This window comes from Pongo pygmaeus, chromosome 1 (assembly GCF_028885625.2).
Source record: "Pongo pygmaeus isolate AG05252 chromosome 1, NHGRI_mPonPyg2-v2.0_pri, whole genome shotgun sequence".
Lineage (NCBI taxonomy): Eukaryota > Metazoa > Chordata > Mammalia > Primates > Hominidae > Pongo > Pongo pygmaeus.
In genome coordinates this window covers 144,957,038-144,979,707 of record NC_072373.2, presented here as the reverse complement: position 1 = coordinate 144,979,707, position 22,670 = coordinate 144,957,038, and the positions used below count along the sequence as shown (strand labels likewise).

Here is a 22,670-nt window from a genome sequence, read left to right as displayed (position 1 = left end):
TAAGTGACAAGCCAAGATAAATGCTGGCTGAATGATGGCAGTTGACATAATCATATCATATACTGTACTCACAAATTGGCACAAGTCATGTGCCAGGCTTCTGTGAATAACTCATGTAGTCCTCACAGCAGCCCTATGGGTAGCTGTTGTAGCTGGCATTACCAGAATTTGAACACAGGTAGTTTGCTCTATATTGCCTCCAGCATTAGATAATGGCTCTGAAAAATGGCTTTTTCATTTTTTTATAATAACCTGGCCTGGAGGCTCTGGCAGTCCATTTAATAATTTAAGGACCACTCCATTCATTGCTGAATGACACTGTCTTTCAATGGACAAAAGAAAGAAAAAGTTTTTATGGGCTGAGAGCATCTAACATTATGTTAAAGTGCAAACCTTACGATTGTCAACATCACTATCATTGGTAATCATTTCAGTTCTTAGAGGGCCCTGCTCCCCAGAGTGAGGTGGTGTCTAAGGAAGCCTCGCTAACGCGGAGGGCAAACCCAGGCTCTGAGAAACAGGAGCAGCAGCAAGAAGAAAGCTGCTGGTTTCCAGGGGTCTTGAGCCTTACCAGGAATCTTCTAGATCACTTCAAGATGGCCTCAGAAGTAGGTCTTCTGTGCTCTCTTCAAGCAAGGGGTTTGGTTTGAGGAAAATTAGCCTTTTTTTTTAATCCAGAAAAGCTACATTTAAGTTTGTATTTATTTTAACTTAAAAAATGTTTTAAATGTGGTAAAATACACATAAGCATAAAACTTACCATCTCAACCAGTTTCAAAAATGTAGTTCAGTGGTGTTAAGTACATTCATGTTGCTGTGCACTCAATCTCCAGAATTCTTTTCTACTTGCAAAATGGAAACTCCATACCTATTAAATACTAACTCCTCATTTGTCCCTAGTCCCCCGGCCCTCGGCAAACACCATTCTACTTTCTGGTTCTATGAATTCGACTACCCTAGAATCATGCAGTATTTGTCTTCTTGTGACTGGCTTATTTCATTTAGCATAATGTCCTCAAGCTTTATCCATGTTGTAGAATAGATCAGAATTTCCTTCCCTTTCAAGGCTGAATGCTATTCCATCGTATGTATACACCACATTTTGTTTATCCATTCATCCCTCAAGGGACACTTGGATTCCTTCCACATTTTGGCTTTTGCGAATAATGCTACTGTGAACTTGAATGGAGAAATACCTGTTTGAAACCCTACTTTATAAGCTTCTTACAAGATTTCGTGCATCTTTTTCTGCTTAATGTGCCACGAGTGTTCTGGGGGAAAAACCCCATCTCTCACATAGCAATTAACATGGTAAAATTCAGAAAACATTAGTATAAAGTGGCTGGACGTTGCGGTGTGGCCTTGACAGCCATATGTTTTTGTGGTCATGCCTGGGGCATAGGGTTGTGGGCAACAAGAAATTAGGAGGATTCAGTTCTGCAGCCAACTCTCAGGGAGAGGAAACCCAAGCAGAATCCTCCTGTTATCTGAGTAAAGAGACCAGAGAAGCAGGAAGACCCTGGGACCTGGGGCAGAGGCTAAAGTGAACTCTTGATCTTAACAATAGAACCTGTAAGGCTTCCCACTGGCAACAAATGGAAGGACTGTGGCTCTTGTCAGAAACCTGGCTATCATTCTCAGCATTTCATCTCTGTCTTCCTATTCAAGCTGTCTCCAAGTCTTGTCAATTCTAGCTCACAAATATTTCTTGATTATCCCTTCTTCTCCCTTGCATCTTAGACCACGCCACCATCCTCTCTCACCAGAATTGCCACTGCAGCCTCCTCTGCTTTTACCTTCCTCTAATCCATTCTCCCCACAACAGCCAGAGACTCTTTCAGAAACGTCAATCAAATTATCTCACTTGGAGACCTAAAGGACTCATTACAACACACAACACTTAGAGTGTAATCTGAACTCCTTTCTTACAAGGCCCAGCATGGCCTAGACCCTCCTAATCCCCGTTTGTTTCATGTCTCACTCTAAAATGACCAGATTGCTGTTGGAGGTGCCTTCCTCAAGTGTGTAAAAGCACTAAACACTTCTCTCCTTAGGACTTTGGTGTGTGTTGTTTCCACTGTCTGGAATGTTCCTTCACACCAAAATCTTCCCATGTTGAGCTGCTGTTCAGGCCTACATGGTGCATCTCCACAGAAGCCTTTTCTGACCCTTCAGTCTAAATTACAAATCTCCTTGTTATTCTTACTTGTAATATTTTTTTCTTCACAACACTTTTCACAATTTTTACATTGTATACTTTGGGATGTGTTTATTGAAATTCTATCTTTCCCACTGGACTGTAAGCTCCTTGGGGGCAAAATCATGTTTATTTACTAACCATTGTCTACCCAGCCAGCTACAGTACCTGCTATTACATATAGGCAATCTATAAACATTTATTGACTAATTGAGTGAATTAATGAATGAGTAAATGAATAACACAAAGTATTCATTTGAGCTTGAAAAGTGGCCTGATGGGATGTTCCCTGGACATTCCATAATAACAGAAGGAGCCAGCCCTTGACAGATCTATTCATCCCAGCTGGCCTCTGGTTCTCCACTCCCGGACCCCATTCATGGGGCCCTGTCTGTCCATTGGAGGTCTGTCCATTCCTCACTGCAGGAATGCAAACAGTGTTATTAAAGATGAGATGGCCTTCTTTCACTCCAACAGCAAAGAAGCCAGTGAGCCACCACACCGTTCATGATGGAACTGTCCATACTATTCAGAGATCACCTTTCTACAACGACATTATTCTCACGGTTGGGGGTTGGAACGTGGCCATATGGAAAGAAGGTGTTATGGTAAGTTGCCTGCAAAATGGAGGCGTGAGTGTGTGATCTTTTGTTATTGAGAAAAACAAGAGGAACGGTTATGTTCTGACATAATAGTGCCTTTGGGACACTTTTTAGAGAAATTAGAACAGATGGCAGGAACACCAGCTTGTCAGCAGAACCACTGTAATCCTTTTGAAAACACAGTCATTTGTTTTTCCTTCCTGAGGGGAGAAAACAGTTTACAAGTTCCTTGTTCTCTGAAACTTAACAGTCTTGGAATATCTACTGTGGGCAGTTGACTTCACTGGCATTTTTGGGGGGTGGGGGCCAGGGTCTCACTGTGTGGCCCAGGCTGGAATGCAGTGGCATGATCTCTGCTCACTGCAGCCTCGACTTTGCAGGCTCAGGTGATTCTCCCATCTCAGCCTCCTGAGTAGCTGGGACAACAGGTGCACGCCACCAAGCCCAGCTTTTTTGTGTGTGTTTTTTGTAGAAATGGGGATTTCACCATGTTGCCCAGGCTGGTCTCAAACTTCTGGGCTCAAGTGATTCACCTGCCTCGGCCTCCCAAAGTGCTGGGATTACAGGTGTGACACCACACCTGAACTTGACTTGCATTTTTTCCTCCCTTGAAAATACAAGATGGGATGCCTAATTCTGATTGAAGTGCAAGGAGAAACACTAGGTTTGTCATCTTTCCCTCTGCACCAAGAATATGTTGGCAGGTGCAGAAAGTGGGAGTGAGTAAGCTGAGGGTATGTCAGCAGGCAGACCCTCACCTGTCCAGGGACATACAGTGGTTAAAGGGAAGCAGCAAGAGTGTGGTCAGGATTAGGAGAGGGGCTGGATCTAGGCAGATAGGAGCTAAACTGCCAAAAACTAGAATGATTGATAAAATCCGGTGAAGCAAGGGTGTGGGGGAATCAGTACTTTTGGTGGGATTGTAAGTTGACATCTCTTTGGTGAGCAATTTGAGATTATCAAAGCCTGAAACTATATATGTATGTGTATATGCATATTATATATATGTATATATGCGTATGTGTATACCAACTTTGAAATATATGTGTGTATGTATATAGGCATATAATGTGGAAATATATACACACACATATATATATTTCAAAGTTGGCATACATATATATGTATATAAATGTATATATATTTAACTTAACAGTTCCACTTCTGAAACTCTAACATATACAAATACTCAAAAACTGTATATTTATCATTGAAAATAATTTAGAAACTACTTAAATGGTCATCAACAAAGAATTCTGCTTTATGCCAATGTACTTCTGTACGTTTGATTTTTTTTTTTTTTTTTTACAATTAGCAAGTTTTGTAGTTAAAGAAAAAGAAAAAGGAAATTCAGGCATGATTGTCCAAAGACTATGCCAGGGTCAGGAATTTGGTTATAGAAACTCAAGGTGCTGGGAGAAGTAGACAAGGAAAACAAGTTTGAAATGTCACCTCCACAGAGTCCATGAATCTGCGACATTCTTTCTTCACAGGAAAATCTCTTACGCATGTATTGGAGGGTGGGAGACAGCTCCATGATTTAGTTTAGTCCCTGCCGACATAAGTAGGCGAAGAAGCACCCCTCGTCAGTAGATGAAGCCTGAAGTGGGTAGAAAGCACATTCTATTCTTACTTCTGAAAACCTCCCAAAGAAGGCAGACTACCCCATGGTAGAGAAAAGAGAAGATGATTGCATGATGCTTTGATGGTCTAAAATCTCTTACTAGTGTATTTATAGGTGATCAACTGCTTCCATCTGAAGTCACTTTATACGAGAATTTGCCAATTCTGATGTTGATTTTCAACATGCAGTACACAGCTGGAACTGGCAGACTTTTCATTTGTTTTACTCTCTACTGTTTACTGAGCTGTTTCCATGGGAAGCAGATATCTGATAGCAAAATAAAGGCATAAGCGGAATGTCCTTATAATCTTTACTTGTCTAATGTCCACCAGTTTCCACAGAAATAGTCGTAAGGTTAGAAGCAGTAGTGGGTTTAGAAGTCGGATTATTAGAAACTTCAACAACTTAATTGGAATGTTTAATATTTTCTGAAAAGCAACTAAAAATGGCTTCTGAAAACAAGAAAGAAAAGCTGGTGTTATATAAAAACCCTACAACAAAGAGAAGTAAGACTTCCTGTGGGCATCATTTTGTTGTTATATGATCATAGCTAGCTTGAGTTGTACTTAACGAACATCATGGTGAATTTCCCTCAGATAATAACAAAATCTTCTTTATTTGTCTTTTTAAAAATTTGTTTAAAGACTGGACCCCTCCTTCAGTCATGCTGTGCACCAAAAAGGTACACCTCAGGCCACTGGTCCCTGACTCGGCCCGGAGTTTTCTATATCGGCCGAGAAGATGGATACATTGATATCTGGGACCTTCTGGAGAAAACCCATGAACCGGCCCAGTCTCAAAACATTTGCATAACTATGATCACCTACATCAAACCCTGGATCTTTTCTTGTATGTTAATTCTAACTAAATAAGCTAAGTCATTTTGGGTAACTCGGGAACATCTTGACATTCATCTGAAAAGCCTCCAATGTTTATTTCTTAGTTTTTTGTTTTTCTTCCTGCTCATCCCTTCTTATCCCTTCCCTTCTCTTCCTTTCCTTTTCATTCTTCTCTCTTCCCTTTCCTTCCCATCTTTCCTCTTCCTTTTCCTTCTCTCTTGCTCTCAAACCTTGGACACAACCTGAGCTCTTCTCACTGTTGCCTCATCAAGAATGATTTATGAGACACGTGTCAGGCAGAGGCTGGTTTTGAACCGCATGATAGGAAACATCCTTCTCTTCTCCGGGTCAGACAGGGTGACCTGGATCTTTGTTATCTTTTGCTGATTTTTTTTTCCCAGATAGAATAAATTTTGTTTCTTCAATTTTCATTACAAATCATATTTTTAAATATTATATCACTTTTATGGTTCTCCCCTGGCTAATATCAAGCAATTCTCTTCATAAGATAAAATGATTATCTGGGGTTATATATGTATTTAAGCTTAACCTTTGAACCAACTATGAGGAAAAAGCACTATATAACAAAGCAAGCATAAATTCAATGATGTGTCCATAGAAATGTGATGTATGTCCTTTGTCTCCATTTTTTTTCTGTTTCACCCAAGTAGTAATTTCTATGTAAATCCAGTATGTTTGCCTCTTTTTATTTTATTTTTTTGCAATGACGTCTTGCTCTGTTGCCCAGGCTGAAGTGCAGTGGTGTGATCAATCCTCTTGCTTCAGCCTCCCAAAGTTCTGGGATTATAGGGGTGAACCACTATAACCCACCTGCCTTTTTAAAAAGAAGTTTCCCTTTGTTTCCAAAGGTGTACAGCATGAAATTCTCTTTCTATCCATTTCTCAGAGACATTCGATTTGGAAACTCAGTCTTCAGCATCTTGAGTGTGATAGTCAGACTACTGCTTAGCCATATGTGCCACCCAAGTATCTTTTCCCACTTTGGTGTAAAACATTGCTTTGTACGCCTACAGGGATTATGAATCCAGGATTTTGCAATTTGAAGCAGACCTACTAAAAAGGAAAAGAACACACACACAGTGAGATAGAAAATTAAAATTCTCAGGCCGAGCATGGGGGTTCACACCTCTAATCCCAGCACTTTGGGAGGCTGAGTGAGGTGGGAAGATCACTTGAGTCCAGGAGTTCAAGGCCAACCTGAGCAACATGGCCAAGACCCTGTCTCTACAAAAAATACAAAACAAAAATTAGCCGGGCATGGTGCTATGTGCCTGTAGTCCCAGCTACTCAGGAAGCTGAGGTGGGATGATTGATTAAGCCTGGGAGGTTGAGGCTAGCCTGGGCCATAGGGGGAGACCCTGTTTCAAAAAAAAAAAAAAAAAAAAGAAGAAGAAAAAGAAGTAGAAGTAAAAGATTAAAAATCTCAAATACTTTGCATATTATACCCATTTTAAATGTTCAAAGGAAGCTACTTGTTTTTACAATAAGACTTGTGATTCTGGCTACATCTTTGAAATTCTTCTGGATGATGGTACCCTTTAGCCCTTTCTGTGTTCAGTGAAAATGAACTTCACGACTTTTCTTTGAAAATCTTTCCATGTGTTCTCCTTGCTTTCTTCTCAAGTATGCCCAGTGGGCCCAGCCACAGAGAGAGTCAACTTCAGCCAGGAGCCACATTCCTTATACAGTCACCAGAAATACAAGTTTTGAGGCAGCAGGGGGACCAACAAAGGCTCAGTCTTAGCTTTCATTTCATCAGCTGGAAAAAATGACTTGTACATGTTTACATGGTCCAGCCATGAACATCTAATGAAAATGCCAAGATCACTGGAACCACAGCAGGTCCTTTGGGGGAACACAAAACAAACACATATTTCATGTTTAACTGCTTAAGATGGTTTTCTGTTTGCTGATTTCTTCCTCCCATTTATTTTAAATCTTTCAGCTAAACAGCAATTTATAGCCATAGCAGATTATTATGGAACACTGCATATATTAGAAATTCCTTGGACATTAAGTCGCCCTTCCACCAATGAGGTTAGTAACTAACTTATGACTGAGAATTAATGTGACCAGATATTGCTGAGATATGTCTTTACAAAAATGTTAGAAATGACAGCATTTTTGCTCTGTAAGGGAACAAAAGACTCATACAGTAAATAAGAGGATGTATTTCTGTTGTATGAGTTAAATAGTTTGAAGCTTTAAAAAAAAAGCCCCAAACATGACATGGGAGGGAAACCAAGACAATGAAGTCCAGATTCTGAGAGAATAATGACTTGGGGATTCATAATCAGAAAATGTCATTTTTCCCATTGTAACTGAAGTGTGGGGTGCTGATTTCAGTGATACCCTTCCCTGAGGGCCCAGTTGACATGTTCATGCATCTCTCCATCACCCACCCCCACTGGCTCCCAACCCAACTTGGAGTATAGCAGGCAGCACAGCTGAACTGGCAGTATTCTGCACCCCCTACACTGTACCCACCACCCAAGTGTTTCAAACAATGTTAATAATGAGGCTTTAAAAAGATCAATGAATAGAAATATGTAAATGTATATACAATGAACATTAAACATACAGATTGCAGTCTGCTGCAAGTCCAAACATCGGCCTAGTTACTGGCAGGCAAAAGGCTGTCTCTCCCCTGGTTGCCTTCCCCAAGGTCTCTGCTGACTTTCCTGCTTCTATTCTATGCCTACACTCGAAGCCCTCCAGGGACCAGGAGTTCAGCTCTGCTTCCAGTCCCTCTAGGATCTACAGTGATACCCTCATCTGGGTTTTCTAATTAGATTGATGATATGAACGTCCCTCAGATTTAGAAGGAAGAAGGAAGAAAGGGGGAAAAAGAAACCCCTGAATATTTCTACTACAAAATTGCACATTTTTGCAGCTCTCTCCTTCCAATCCCACTTTGGAAACCTCCAAGTCACAGAGCCCTAAATGTTAGCACAATAGCCCCTGAATTGTACCAGCTCCTCTGGTAGTGGGCCTGTGAGTACAATTTCCAAATTATATTCACCTAAAAGATTTAAAGTATTGCAAAATAGATAATCTACATAATGACTAGGTAGATGATCATTAGATAATGATCAAGTGGATTAGGGAGGTAGATTACGTAGGTCGTCTACCTAATTACAAGCAGCAGAAATTCTAACAGCCTTGTAAAGGTCATGGGGGCTTCCTGCCTGTCACCCTCTCATGGACTTCTGTTTCTAACAGATGGCAAGTGTCAACCACTACTTTGAAAGAGAAGTCAAGCATCTGGAATACGTAGAACAGCGCAAAAAAATTCGTGAGCAAGAAAAGAAAGAAATGGAACTAGAAATGGCAAAGAAAAAAGTTGTAAGTTAAATTTCAGAAATGAAAGATGTTTTCCTCGAACACCAGTGGAAATATATTTGTTTGGCTTAATCCACAGTTTCCATAGAAAAGTTATACTTTTTCACATTCTTCTCTTGTTCTCATGAGAGTCAAGAGGGCATTCCTTTGATTTCCTAGCTCACTGCCAGTTAGACACCTAGTGAGATTCTGTCCAATTTAAGTTTCTGAAATTTTCTATAATTTCAAAGTCCTTTAGTACATATACATTAATTCAAAATTTGAAAGCTTTCATTATAGAATTTTAATATCTGGTGAATAATGCATTAAAGAAGGTGGTGCAAAAAGAGTTGAATATGGAATCAAGACACGTGGGCTCAAATCCCAACTCTGCCACTGACTAGCTGTGAGATTTGGAGCAAGGCTGTCACCTTTGTTGAGCTTCAGCTCTCTTATCTTGAAAATGGGAATACTAATAACTAGGATTACTGTAAGGCTGTCAGTTAAAGAAAGTGACAAATAGACCTTCAGTAAATAGAGCTATTATAATTATAATGATAGATGATAGATTAGATAGATGATAGATAGATAGATAGATAGATAGATAGATAGATATGAGGGGGTAGAGAGAAAGAGGTGAATTTTACTGTATATGATATGCTGAAGCTATGAAACTTGAAATAGAGGAGAATTTGGTACAGGGCACATCCATCTTAAACTCTGCCAAAAAAGAACCTAAGCTCTAAAGCACCCCATGCTCCTCTTTCTCAGCTTCTCCCTGTTTGATACGAATTCTGAGACTCTGCTGGTCTTCCTTTGCCCACTGGAATTTTGGGCTTTTAAATACTCTGTGAATTAAGCTTTTCTCTCTTTCTCACTTGAGATCACCTGTCTCAATTTCTGTTTCCCTCTTGCTGCCTCTCTCCTTTGCTCTTTTGTTACCAGCATTTCATCATTGATCCCAACTGTAGGTTCTGTATAGCCAAATACATACATCCTCAAACACAATTACTCACATGAGGCCCTCAGTCTCAAAAGCATTAGCATGTGGCACCGGGCGCAGTGGCTCACACCTGTAATCCCAGCACTTTGGGCGGGCAGATCATGAGGTCAGGAGTTCGAGACCAGCTTGACCCACATGGAGAAACCCTGTCTCTACTAAAAATACAAAATAAGCTGGGCGTGGTGGCACATACCTGTAATCCCAGCTACTCGGGAGGCTGAGGCAGGAGAATCGCTTGAAGCTGGGAGGCGGAGGTTGCGGTGAGCCGAGATTGTGCCATTGCACTCCATCCTGGGCAACAAGAGCGAAACTCCATCTCAAAAAAAAAGCATTAGCATGTGGAAATATTGTAATGTGCTGCATTAGCAAATAAATTAACATTATCACTTATTGATAGATACTAATTAGTGCAATAAAAGCAAAGGATCTCATTTCAAAAACATGTTTGGTGTCAAAGTGTAAAAGAATGCCAATTAATTAACCTTTCATTGCATTCCACTGCTACAAACAAATTGATCTTAGTTTTGTTCTTTTGCACTCTTAACAAATGTTGGTTTGTTGAGATTCTATTGTGGGAGATAATCTGCCACCCTTCCCCTTCCCCAGCAATTATCCACGATTATTATGAGTGTTTAAATACCATAGCAACAGCTCCTAATTATCTACATCAGTGGGAGCGAGTAGAATTGTGGATAATCCAAAAATAATTTGCATGTGAAATACTTTTTAAACACCTGAATATTATAATAATAATATCTTAAATTGTATTATACTTTTCAATTTCCAAAACGTTCCCAACTTCCTGTAACTTCATTTCCATTTGATATGGTTCCCTCTTTTAAGTAAAGCCACCACTTCTCAAATTTTCTCTGGAACTCTTAATAGATTGTGGGTATGTGAATGAATTTGAAAGGGTTCCTCTGTTACATTTAGAACATAAAAAAAGTCACTAAGGAAAAACAACTAATGTTAGTCAGAAATGTCTCCTTCTAAGCAACGGCTGGTGAAGGGGGAAATGGCAACAGTAACAACCTCAGAAGATTGCAATGGAGCTTAAATGAGTTAAAATATTTACAGCACTTAGCCAATAACTGGCACATAGAAAGTGTTCGCATGTTTGTCTAGCAAGGCTGGCCTATATGAGTGCTCACCAGGTGCCAGGATGAGGCTGAACAGTTCAACACAGATTTCAGGAAAATCATGCACCTGTCTCTTTGCAAACATAAAATCTGGAAACAGCTCACTCCTCAATGGATAATAATAATCACTGCTCTAGTCGCATATGAAATGGGAATTTTCCTAACCAGAATTTCAGCTGGAGACTCAGCCTGGGAGAGTAGTCATTGCCGTGTGATCCACAAGCTATGCCATCCATATGGGACTCAGAAGACGGGGATTTCGAAAGAATTCTGCAACCTCTAGGCTATTAGTCACCCTCCAGTCTACATAAGGGAAACAAGAGTTATAGGGAAGAAGGCTGGAAAAAGGGGCTTTTTTTTTAAGAGACAGTGGTTGGGGACCATGTTTCCCCCCACTCCCTCCTTTCCCAGCACATCTGACTGCCTCCCGCCCACCTGCCCTCCTGCCTTCCTCCCCTCCATCCAACCCTTTCCAGAAAACAGCAGCCAGGTCAGCTATTCACAAACAGCCCCTTCTCATCCTTTGGTATTTTTAGATATCAGTGTTTTATAGGGATGTCTTGTTTTTCTTCCCCCCCCAGAAAATATATCAGAAGTCAAAAGAACAAATGCAGGCTGAATTAAAAATGGACTACGAGAGTTATCTGGAACTGGAAAAGACTGTTCTTATCAACCTTGGCCTAATCAAAGTCACAGAGAAGGGGTCATACATGGATGTGATGTAAAAAAGCTTCCTGAAGGGATGTTTTGGGGACTTCTTCCCTCTATTTTTATGTCAGGTGAACTGGCAAGCTGAACATATATATATATAGGCTTATTTATAGACTTTTATTTCCCTGCTATTAAAACTTTTGAATTTTAGCAGTGAGATCTATTTCAGTTTTTGTACCACATATGTACCAAATTTTGTACTGAATATGAAAGTGTTCTTTTTTAATGAATATTTTCAATAACAAAATTTTTATTTTCCTATAATAATAGAGAACTTTGGATGTCCCCTCCATCCCAATCCTTGCCGTCCACACAGAGGCCCTCATCCCGGGCAGAAGGGGAAATCAAACTGCTCCTACTTATCAGCTTGCTTTTGGCCACCTTTCCAAAAAAAGTGCTTCCCCTGGGCCACTGCACAAACTGTAGGGCCGTGTGCTAAACAAAATATTAGCAAATCAAATCCAGAAATATATATATATATATATTTTAAAGAGGTTAACACATGAAGACCAAGTTGGGTTTATTCAAGGAAAATAAGGTTAATTTAAGAGTAGAAAATAAATCAGTGATTAATCAAAAGAGAGAAATTATGATGCCAAGTCGATGCAGAAAAACATTTTATAAAAGTTGACATCAATTCATGATAATAACAATACATTCTTAGCATTTACAGAAAGAATTCCTGTAATGTGATGAAGGGCGTGTAAAACAATGCTACACCAAACATCGTACTTCATGGTGACAAGCAGAAAGCTTTCCTCTGAGATGTGGAACAAGACACAGCGCACACCATCAGGTGCCTAACATCGTGTACTGCAGTTGCCTTTTTGTTCCCATGCTGATTAAGCCTAGCATAGGCACCGAAAAGCAACAACAGTATGTGAAACTGAGACACAAAAGAGCTTGGAGGCAGATTGTGAAGGCTCCTGTTTACCAAGCTAAGGAGCTGGATTAGAATTTATGGGGAATGAATAGAAGGACTAAACAGGAAGTTGACCCGATCAGCTTTATTTTTAGGAAACAAGGAATGAACTAGAGCAGGGGAGTCTCATGGCAAGAAATCCTATTAGGAGGCAGGAGGAATTGTTCAGGGCAAAGGATTAGGATGCCCTGTACTAAAGCTTAATGTGAAGATAGAAATCAAAGGCTGGTTGGATGGGGAAGGGAAGACAAAGGATAATACCAAGGTTTATAAGTTAGATTGCTAGAGGAAAGAAAACTTTGTCGGATAGGTTTTAGCTCTTAACCACCTGTGTGTCCTTGAACAGATGACCCAGCTCTGTGAAACAGATTCCCCTTCCATCAAGTCAGGTTGAGAGAACTTACCTTGCAGCATTTATGTAAGGGGCAAATGAGCACCTGCAGATAAGGGGCCTGTGCCTGGCACATATTATTGTCATCATGGCTGAAATATCCCAGGGCTCATCCTTACACTTGAACTTCTTTTATTCCTTCTTTTTTCTGCACTCACTTTCTAGGTGCATGCATCCACTCTCAAGGCTTTAAATACTACCTCTGTCCCTGACCTGGCCTTCTCTCTAAAATCAAGAGATGTGTATCTATGTGACCTTTTGTATCTCCACTTGGATGTTTAATAGGCATCTCAAACTTAAACATGTCCAAAATTGAGTGCTTGATGTTTCCCTTCAAAAACCATTCCTCCAGCAGTCCTCCCAGCCATGATGCTGCTTGGGGCAAAAGCCTTAAGGTCATCCTTCATCTCCTTTCTTTCACAATCCACATCCAATCTGTTGGCAAGTCCTGTTGACTCCACGTTCAGTATGCATGCGAAACCTGATCACTTCTCTTCTCCCTCACTGCTAGCACCATGGTCCAAGCTGCATCATCACCAGCTTGGATTTTGCAGCAGCCCCCTGTTCTCTCTGCTTCTATGTTGTCATTTTCAGTCTCTTTCAGCCACAGCCAGATGGTAGTTTTAAATGGATGCTGTCAGATGCTGTCATCCTTCTGCCCAGAATCCTTCCTCAACCTCATAGTATGATCACTCAGAGTATGATCCCAATGCCTGTCTGTGCCCTGCAAGCCCTTGTGCAGGCAGGCCTTCCACTGCCTCCTGGTCCCATCCCTCCTTCCTCTCCCCTCCATCACACCCATCCCAGTCATGCTGGCCTCATGTTCACCAAACATGCCAAGCATCTTCCTCTCCCTGGGCATCTGTGCTTGCTGTTCAGTACTTTCTCCAGAGATTTTTCTAATTTTATTTTCACGAGTTCACTCTAAAAAATGGTTTGTTTGTTTTCAGAGACAGGATCTCACTCAGTTGCACAGGCTGGAGTGCAGTGGTGCAATCATAGCTCACTGCAGCCTCAAGCTGTTGGGCTTAAGCAATCCTCTTGCCTCAGGCTCCTGAGTAGCTAGGACTACAGACACATGCCACCACACCTGACTTTAAAAAAATATATTGAGTGCCTTCTATGTGCCAGGGTCTACCATTTTAAACACAATGGTCAGGGAAGGTGACACTTGAACAAGGCCTGAAAGGCATGAGGGGTTTCACCTGTAGTCTTCTAGAAGTGTGTTCCATAACCCAGTCTCCCTCCCTTCAATGAAAAGAAGCTGGGACTACAGAGAACAGGTGTGTCATGACTGAGTGTCATAAACCATGACCGGAGGCTGAGCACATTGTTGTCTCAAATAAAAGCAGGGTGTTGTTAGCATAAAGGACTGGAGTAATGGATATTGAATAAGTGTCTGCCTCAGGGTTAGCAAATATAAAGCTTAGTATAGTGGCTAGCATATGGCAAGCAGTAAATATGTTTTGCCTGATTTACAAATACAAAATGGTTGTAACATTCTTGCTATAGAAACTAAACATGGGGCTCCTTATGGTTATTATAGCAGTTATTATTAGTTCAGTGTGATTCTTTTTTGTCTTTTTTTTTGAGATGGAGTCTCACTCTGTTGCCCAGGCTGGAGTGCAGTGGCTCGTTGTCGGCTCACTGCAACCTCCACCTCCCAGGTTCAAGTGATTCCCCTGCCCAGCCTCCTGAGTAGCTGGTATTACAGGCATGTGCCACTATTCCCAGCTAATTTTTGTATTTTTAGCAGAGACAGGGTTTCACATGTTGGCCAGGCAGATCTTGAACTCCTGACCTCAAGTGATCCACCTGCCTTGGCTTCCCAAAGTGCTGGGATTACAGGTGTGAGCTACTGCACCCAGACCTGGTGTGGTATTTTCATTGTGTGTTTATAACCTCAATTTTCCTGAGTCTCATCACCTGTGGCTACCAAGAGGTCACATAAGCAGCCATAGCCCAGGTTTCATGGGACCTTGCTCCACTTGCTTCTCAGGTATGCTAGCCTTCTGCAGAGTGCCCCCAAGTGTGTCCAGTGGCCACTGGGATGAAGATGGAGTCACATATGTTCAAGCCCACAACCACCAGGTACTCAGGGATCCCTTCTCTCAAAATGCTAGAGCTGCCTAATGGCCTGTAACATGGGGGAAGGTCCTGGGACAGTGCTTCTGGATTAGTTCAAATTCAGCGAGAAGCAAACACTAAGGCAGTAGCAGAGGTGCAAGAAGCAAGGGAGAGCCTCCAGAACTCATGCAGGTCTGGTACCTGTGGAAGGAAAAAGGAAAGGACAGAAGATGATAGGATTCATCTCAGACCACTCAGCGTGGTTATTTATTCATGATACCTCTCTTGGACACTAAGACTTTGAAACAGACAAACTCATAGTGATGTCTCTTCCTTCTCTGGGATGAGTTTTCTCCGAGGCTCTTCAACCCCTTAAGCTAAGGTCCTTTTGTTTGGCCCAGACCTTCCATTTTGCAGACAAGGCCAGGCATGCTGAATCCCAGTAAAGAACACAGCTGAGGCTCAAGCGAGGATGCTAACCACCTGTACTGAAGATGTAGGAATATCAGGTGTGAATGAGAATGGAGTTAACCGGTGCACCTCCTTCCAAACCCCACAGCTCCAACCCTTTCCCCTACCACCCATTGTGAGTCAATCTGATCTTCTGACCTTAAGTCATTTGGTCTGGCCTACAGTGTAGTGAAAAGACAGGGGTCTTTAGGTCCTGGCAGACCTGAGTCCAAATTCCAGCTTCATCACCTTGGGCAAACTGCACTATCCCCCAAGTCTTAGATGCCTTGTCTGTAAATGGGGATAATAATAATACGTAGCCTACCCCATACAAAGACAATGTATATAAAGCACCTGGAATATAGTTGGCGCTTAATGAATATTGTTGCCTTTTCTTACTTGGTCACAGGTGTATGCGCATGCACACACACACACACACACACACACACACACCAGAGAAACGGCAGTGTTTCCTCTTTGTTCTATGTAGTAATCTCTGATTTTAACTTTTTGTTGCTGCTAATAATAACAGGAATGTTTCCCAGACTCAAATGCAACTTAAGCTGTGACTGTCCATGCCTGGTTTAATATTAGCCTTTGATCATTTTAATATGAGACCACAAGTGTTGGACATAGTATTTAACATAAATTTTAAATAAATTTGAACAGCTTTCTTTTTTGCAGAACTGATAATGCTACTCAGAAAATTGATCATTCTAATATTTGATTAATTTCGATTAAATTTAATGATCATTCAGCTTTACAAATTGCTTTTTATCCGCCAAGAAACATGTAATTAAACCAGCATATTTTCAGGTCCTCAGATAAGCACATCGTGTGTGTGCACTTCAGATGAAAAGGCAATTAACTCCAGTGGATGGTGGCCTAGGTGCTCTTCACGGCTTCACTAATCCAGCACTGTAAATAATTAACATCTCCCTGCACCATTCTACCTTGGAGCGCTGCCCAGGGTCAGTGCTGCTCCACCGGGTTGCTAGGTTGCCATTGCCAGGGCAGATCTGTGCAACTGAGCAAGGTCCTCACAACGGAAATTAAATATCTCAGTGAAGGGCCGATGAACCCGTGTGTGATGAATTTCCTCGTGACATGGCTGATGAGCTCTCTGAGGGCCACAGGCTCATGTGAAACAGCACACACTGTCAGAGCAGAACCCTGCACACCAGCAAAACCAGCCTTGGGAGCTTATTGGGAAACGATGGATTTTTAAAAGTTGTGTAATTGCTTTTAAATGCTTTCGTGTTAACAAATATGACATAAAAAACATAGGCGGTGAGTATGACAGATAATATGGGTTGTGTTTTTCTACAATGCCAATGCTCCAAACTTAAAAAGACAGAAAATAAGCTTTCCCAGACTCATCTGTATATGTGATATTCTGAGATGTTTTTATTCTTTATTCTTTTCTTTCTTAAAGAAGAAAAGGAAGAAAGATGTAAAATAGAAGATTTCACATTCTTCCCTGTCAACTAGAGATGCATTTTCCAGTACTTTTAGGAACCATATTTTTAAGAAGAATAATTGTCTTTAGAGAAAAAAAAAACTCTAGAAAATAATGCTAAGTAAAATCTAAAATACAGAAAGTATCTGCTTTGGCTGGGAATGGTGGCTCACACCTATAATCCCAGCACTTTGGGAAGCCGAGGCAGGTGGATTACCTGAGGTCAGGAGTTCAAGACCAGCCTGCCCAACATGGTGAAACCCTGTCTCTACTAAAAATACAAAAAATTAGCTGGGCCTGGTGATGAGTGCCTGTAATCCCAGCTACTCAGGAAGCTGAGGCAGGAGAATCGCTTGAACCCGGGAGGCGGAGGTTGGAGTGAGCCGAGATTGCACCACTGCACTCCAGCCTAGGCAATGAGAGCAAAATTCTGTCTCAAAAAAAAAAAAAAAGAAAGTGTCTACTTTATTTCAGCCTTAGTAAAAAAGCTAAATTAACAATTGAATTGATACCAATTGTTCATTTATAATGAAGTTTGTATGGATCTAAATATCACAAAAAACAGGCCAGTCATGGTTGCTCACCCCTGTAACCCCAAGACTAGCCCAGGCAACATGGCAAAAGCCCATCTCTACTAAAAATACAAAAAAATTAGCCAGTGCGGTGGTGTGTGCCTGTAATCCCATCTACTCAGGAGGCTGAGGCACAAGAGTCGCTTGAACCAGAGAGGGAGAGGTTGCAGTGAGCTGAGATCGTGCCACTGTACGTCAGCCTGGATGACAGAGTGAGACTGTCTCAAAAACAAAACAAAACAGAATGAACTCCCGATTATCCAGAATCCTAACAACCAATAGCTAGAACTTCATTATTTTCTAGTTCTGCAATGAACATTTATGACAACAAAAGACAAATAAGCAACTTTTTATTAAAGAGTTATCATCATGTGTAGAACCAAATTCAAGGTCCATCCAAATGTCAGAATTCAGCCATAGTCATGTCTGCAGGACTGGACAATAATTACTGATGGTTATCAGTATAAAGACAGCTCGTCTCAAGCTTTGTAATGTTGGGTAAATAACCTTTCTGATTCATTTCTTCATCCAATAAATGGTGATAATAAATCCCACTGCATGGAATTATAAAGATTAAATAAGATAAAACATATGAAAGCACTTTGTAAAGTCTAAGTGCTTTAAAAATATATGTAAAATACATATTAAAATATTTTACATAGATGCTGAACTGCTTTGGGATTCTGAGGTGACTTTTGAATTATCAAAGGAAGTTTAATTATATTTATTGTAGTATATTTTTATTACATCGTAATTCCTGATAGTGTTTAATTAACAGTCAGCTTGGCCTGGTTTGGTGGCTCACACCTGTAATCCCAGCACTTTGGGTTGGCTGAGGCAGGCAGATCACCTGAAGTCAGAAGTTCAACACTAGCCTGGCCAACATGGTGAAACCTTGTACCTACTAAAAAAACAGCTAACCAAGATATCCATTCTCTTACCCTATTAGATAAATAATTTACATGTATTAGTAGCTAATTAATTTAGTTTAATAATTATGTGGGTCCTTTCAGCAGATGAGAGTAGGAAAAAAATAAAAAATGAAAACAATAATTATATGGATCTTAAAGTCTGAAACTTAGAAAAAGGGAAAAATATTAGACATGGTCATATGAAAGCCACTTGTTTAAAAGGCAGGATGACATTTTGTATGTTCCTTTCAACCCATCCATGTCAAGTAGGGAACAATGTAGCCATTACTCAATCATACATTTTATTTTTTAAGACTGCTGGAATTTTGTCTGCATTTCTCTGACAGGCACCTTAGCATCAGGAGAGGGCAAACTCCAGAAAAACACCAGGGCTCTAAGTAGGGAGTACTTGTGAGGTGTCTAGTCCTCAGAAATGATATGCTGTAGACAGAATTTGAAATAAAAAAAACTGCATCAGTTCATTATGAGAATCTCAATTTTAATTGATTGAGAGTAACAGAAAATCTGGACAGGGAGGAAGATGGCAGAAAACCACTTGTGCTGGTCAAATATCCACGTGCACCTCTGCATTTACCAGCCTCCTTTGCAGTCAGATTGGAACCTTTGACTGAATCCTAGCCAACAGGATGTGGGTGGAAGTGACGGAAGCCACTCCAGGCCTGACTTTAACTCATCTCATGAAACCTTTCAACTTCATCTCCCCCTGCTATGTGTTCCAGAGGCCATAATTTACAAAGTAGAGAAAAGTGTCTCATTCTGTATCAGACTTTTCACAAGCAGGTGATAACCCTTTATCATATTAAACCACTGAGACTTCAGGGTTTATTTGTTATGCCATTAGCTAAGCCCATCCCGATGAACCCGGGCAGATTAGAGAGCACACCGTCTTACTAGAACAGGTGTGTTCAACTCTCAGTTGGAACCCAGGATTTGAACTTAAATCTATGCACTGTTAATAAGACACTAGGAAAATTAAAAAGCCAAAGACATCAAATGGAAAAAAAACCTTTCCTGAATTGAAAATACCTGCGTCAACAGATTGAAAGAGCATAAAATATTCTAAGCAAATTCCAAATTATGCAGTAAGTGGGTGAATTGAGATTTACATACCACTCCAAATCCTATGCTTTTAAATTCTCAACACTGAAGCCAAAGTGGTCATTTAAAAATCAGGCCTGAAATCCATCACTTCCCTGCTTACAACATTTCAATGGCTCCTCTTTGCCTCGGGGATTGGGTCTAATCTCTTTGCCTTCCTGTGGCATGGCCCTGCTTGCTAGTAAACTCATCTCTTACAGCCTTGCTCTCCCCTACTTCTGCTCTAGCCATTTCACTCCATGCTGTTCTCCACACATGCTATATCCTCTCACCTCTGCTTCCTTGAAAATGCTATTCCCTTTCCCTGGATAAAAAGCTACCAAAAATTCAAAAATGCTCTATGAATTAGTATGTTATGCAGCACAACAGTATCTATACACATTTGAAAAATTATTCACATATAGTCCTCCTATGGAAAAATGAACAGTCCTCCAGGTAACCAAAGTAAAGATAGACTAAATGCGATTACATCAAGCTAAAAAGCTTCACGCAGCAAAGGAAACAGTCAGCAAAGTGAAGAGACAACCCACAGAATGGGAGAAAATACTTGCAAATTACCAATCTGACAAAAGATTAATAACCAGAATATATAAGGAGCTCAAACTACTGAATAGCAAAAGAACAATCGGATTAAAAAATGGGCAAAATATCTGAATAGGCATTTCTCAAAAGATGACAAATCCAACAGGTATATGAAAAAATGATCAACATCACTAATCATCAGAGCAATGCAAATCAAAACCCCAATGAAATATCATTTCACCCCAGTTAATGTGGCTTTTATCAAAAAGACAGGCAATAATGAATACTGGCAAAGATGTAGAGAAAGAAGAACTACACTGCTGGTGGGAATGTAAATTAGTACAACCACAGTGGAGAACAGTTTGGAGGTTCCTCAAAAGACTAAAAATAGAACTACCCTATGATCCAGCAATTCCACTACTGGGTATATACTCAAAAGGAAGGAAATCAATATATCAAAGAGACATCTGCACTCCCATGTTTATTGCAGCACTATTCACAACAGCCAAAACATGGAATCAACCTAAGTGCCTATCGACAGATGACTGGATAAAGAAAATGTGGTACACACAGTGGAATATTATTTAGCCACAAAAGAGAATGAAATCTTGCCACTTGCATCAACATGGATGGAACTTGAGGTTATGTTAAATGAAATAAAACAAACACAGAAAAATATCACATGTTCTAGTTCATCTGTGGGGGCTACAAAAGTGGATCTCATGAAGATGGAGAATAGATTGGTTGTTACCAGAGTCCAGGAAGGTGAGGGGGTGGTATGGGTGAAAAGAAGTCAATTAATGGGTACAAGTATATGGTTTGATAGAAAAAATAAGACCTAGTGTTCAATAGATTAGTGGGGTGACTATAGTCAATAATAATCTATTGTAGATTTCAAGATAGCTGGAAGGGAATAATGTTTCTGGCATAAAGAAAAGACAAATATTTAACCTTAAATATTTGGACAGACATGTGGATATTCCACATGTACTGATTAATCTTTACAAACTATATAAATTAAGTGATGGTATGTACCCTGAAACTACATTACATCTATGTGCATCAGTAGAAATTTTTGTTTAAAAATAATGAAGAATGCTTATAAGAATTTGTTTAGAGATTATAAAAGGAATTGATCATGTGATATTAATAGCTTTAAAAGTCACATAGTAAGAGAAATATCTGAATCACAGTCTGGGCTTTGGAGTCAGAATTTTGAGCACTCAGCCACTTACAGCTTTAATCATTTAACCATGACGAGCTTCTGCTACAGCAGAAGGAATTCTCAAAAGTGGAGCCATATTTCCCATTCCACAGGTTCTTGCCATATCCCATCAAGAGACAGACTCCATTTCCCCTCCTCTAGAAACTGGGTGGCACTTTGTGATTGCCTCAAAGAACAGAATGCTGTGGAAATGACACTGCATCTCACCTGAAGCCAGGTCATCAAGGGTGAGACAGCTTCCACCTGGCTCTCTCTCACTGGGCACTTACCCTGGGAACCCAGCCACCATTGTGAGGCACCTCACAGAGAGGGCACATGGAGGTGTTGCAGTCAACAGCTCCAAATAAGGTTTCGGCCCATGGCCAGTGTCAGCTGCCAGGCCTGTGAGTGAATGAACCTTCAGATGATTCCAACCCTGAGCCTTCGAGCTACCCCAGCTGATGCTGAGTGGAGCAGAGATGAGCTTTCCCTGCCTCAACCTGTCCAAAGGCACATTGGTGAGTAAAGCAAAGGCTGTCATTTATTATTATTATTATTATTATTATTTTCGAGATGGAGCCTTGTTCTGTCACCCAGGCTGGAGTGCAGCAGCATGATCTCGGCTCACTGCAACCTCTGCCTCCTGGGTTCAAGTGATTCTCCTGCCTCAGCCTCCTGAGTAGCTGGGATTAGAGGCGCCCGCCACCACACCCGGCTAATTTTTGTATTTTTTTTTTTTCGTAGAGACGGGGTTTCACCATGTTGGGCAGGCTGGTCTTGAACTCCTGACCTCAGGTTATCTGCCCACCTCAGCCTCCCAAAGTGCTGGGATTAGAAGTGTGAGCCACCGTGCCCGGCCAATGCTGTCACCATTTTAAGCCACTAGGTTTTGGGACGGTTTATTATGTAGCAATGGATAACTGGAAAAACCACTTCACATGGCTCTTGTGAGGATAAACTGAGACAGAATATATAAAATGCCCAGTACAGTGTCTGAAACATAGTAGATCCTCAGTAAATATTAGTTATTATACCTATAATGTGTCAATAACTGCTTCCATCTGCACACTGCCTTTTCCTCTTCTATAGTCAAATCTCCGTTTGCCTCTCTTTCAGCAGAATCCTTGTGACTAAATTTAGGGCTCATCTAGATAATCCAGGACAATCTCCCCCTCTCAATATCCTTAGCTTAATTAAATCTATCATATCCTTTTTGCTCTATAAGGTAACATTCACAGGTTCCAGGGATTAGGGCATGAATCTCTTTGGGGCCATTATTTGGGAAATTACCTCCCAAATAGTCGGTTTATTTCTTTCTACTTTGTTCCAGGAAAGATGACAAGGAAGTATAGTGTATAGTAAATCCTTGCCTTTAATACATACAATCCAGTAGACACAATAAGCTGTGTACTCAAATACCTAGAACAGAAAACAGGAAATAAGTGCTACATGTCTTAAAAATTGATAAAGGTGGAAAAAATAAAACCTATAAATAACAGAAACCTCTAGTGAGTGGGATTGCAGATTCAGGACCATATCAAAGCAAGGCCCTAGGAGTTTGGTGCAGCTAGAGTGCCGGTGGGGAAGGCAAAAAAC

The 22,670-nt window shown here is 40.7% G+C and overlaps 1 protein-coding gene across 5 annotated transcripts in view; it reads left to right on the top strand.

Moving 5' to 3' along the window:
* The window catches only part of DNAI3 (dynein axonemal intermediate chain 3), a 73,785-nt gene extending 62,178 nt beyond the window's left edge, over positions 1-11,607 (top strand). For 2 of the 5 annotated variants that reach the window (XM_054478126.2, XM_063653447.1), the window contains 5 exons: positions 2,675-2,805; positions 5,068-5,272; positions 7,229-7,320; positions 8,506-8,628; positions 11,328-11,607. In XM_054478126.2, coding sequence (XP_054334101.1) covers positions 2,675-2,805; positions 5,068-5,272; positions 7,229-7,320; positions 8,506-8,628; positions 11,328-11,471 — 695 coding nt within the window. In that variant the 3' untranslated portion in view covers positions 11,472-11,607. Of the gene's footprint in view, positions 1-2,674; positions 2,806-5,067; positions 5,273-7,228; positions 7,321-8,505; positions 8,704-11,327 lie in introns of those variants that run through there. The other 3 variants (XR_010124149.1, XM_063653449.1, XM_063653450.1) reach the window with 3 other exon arrangements.
* The last annotated feature ends 11,063 nt before the right edge of the window (positions 11,608-22,670 follow it).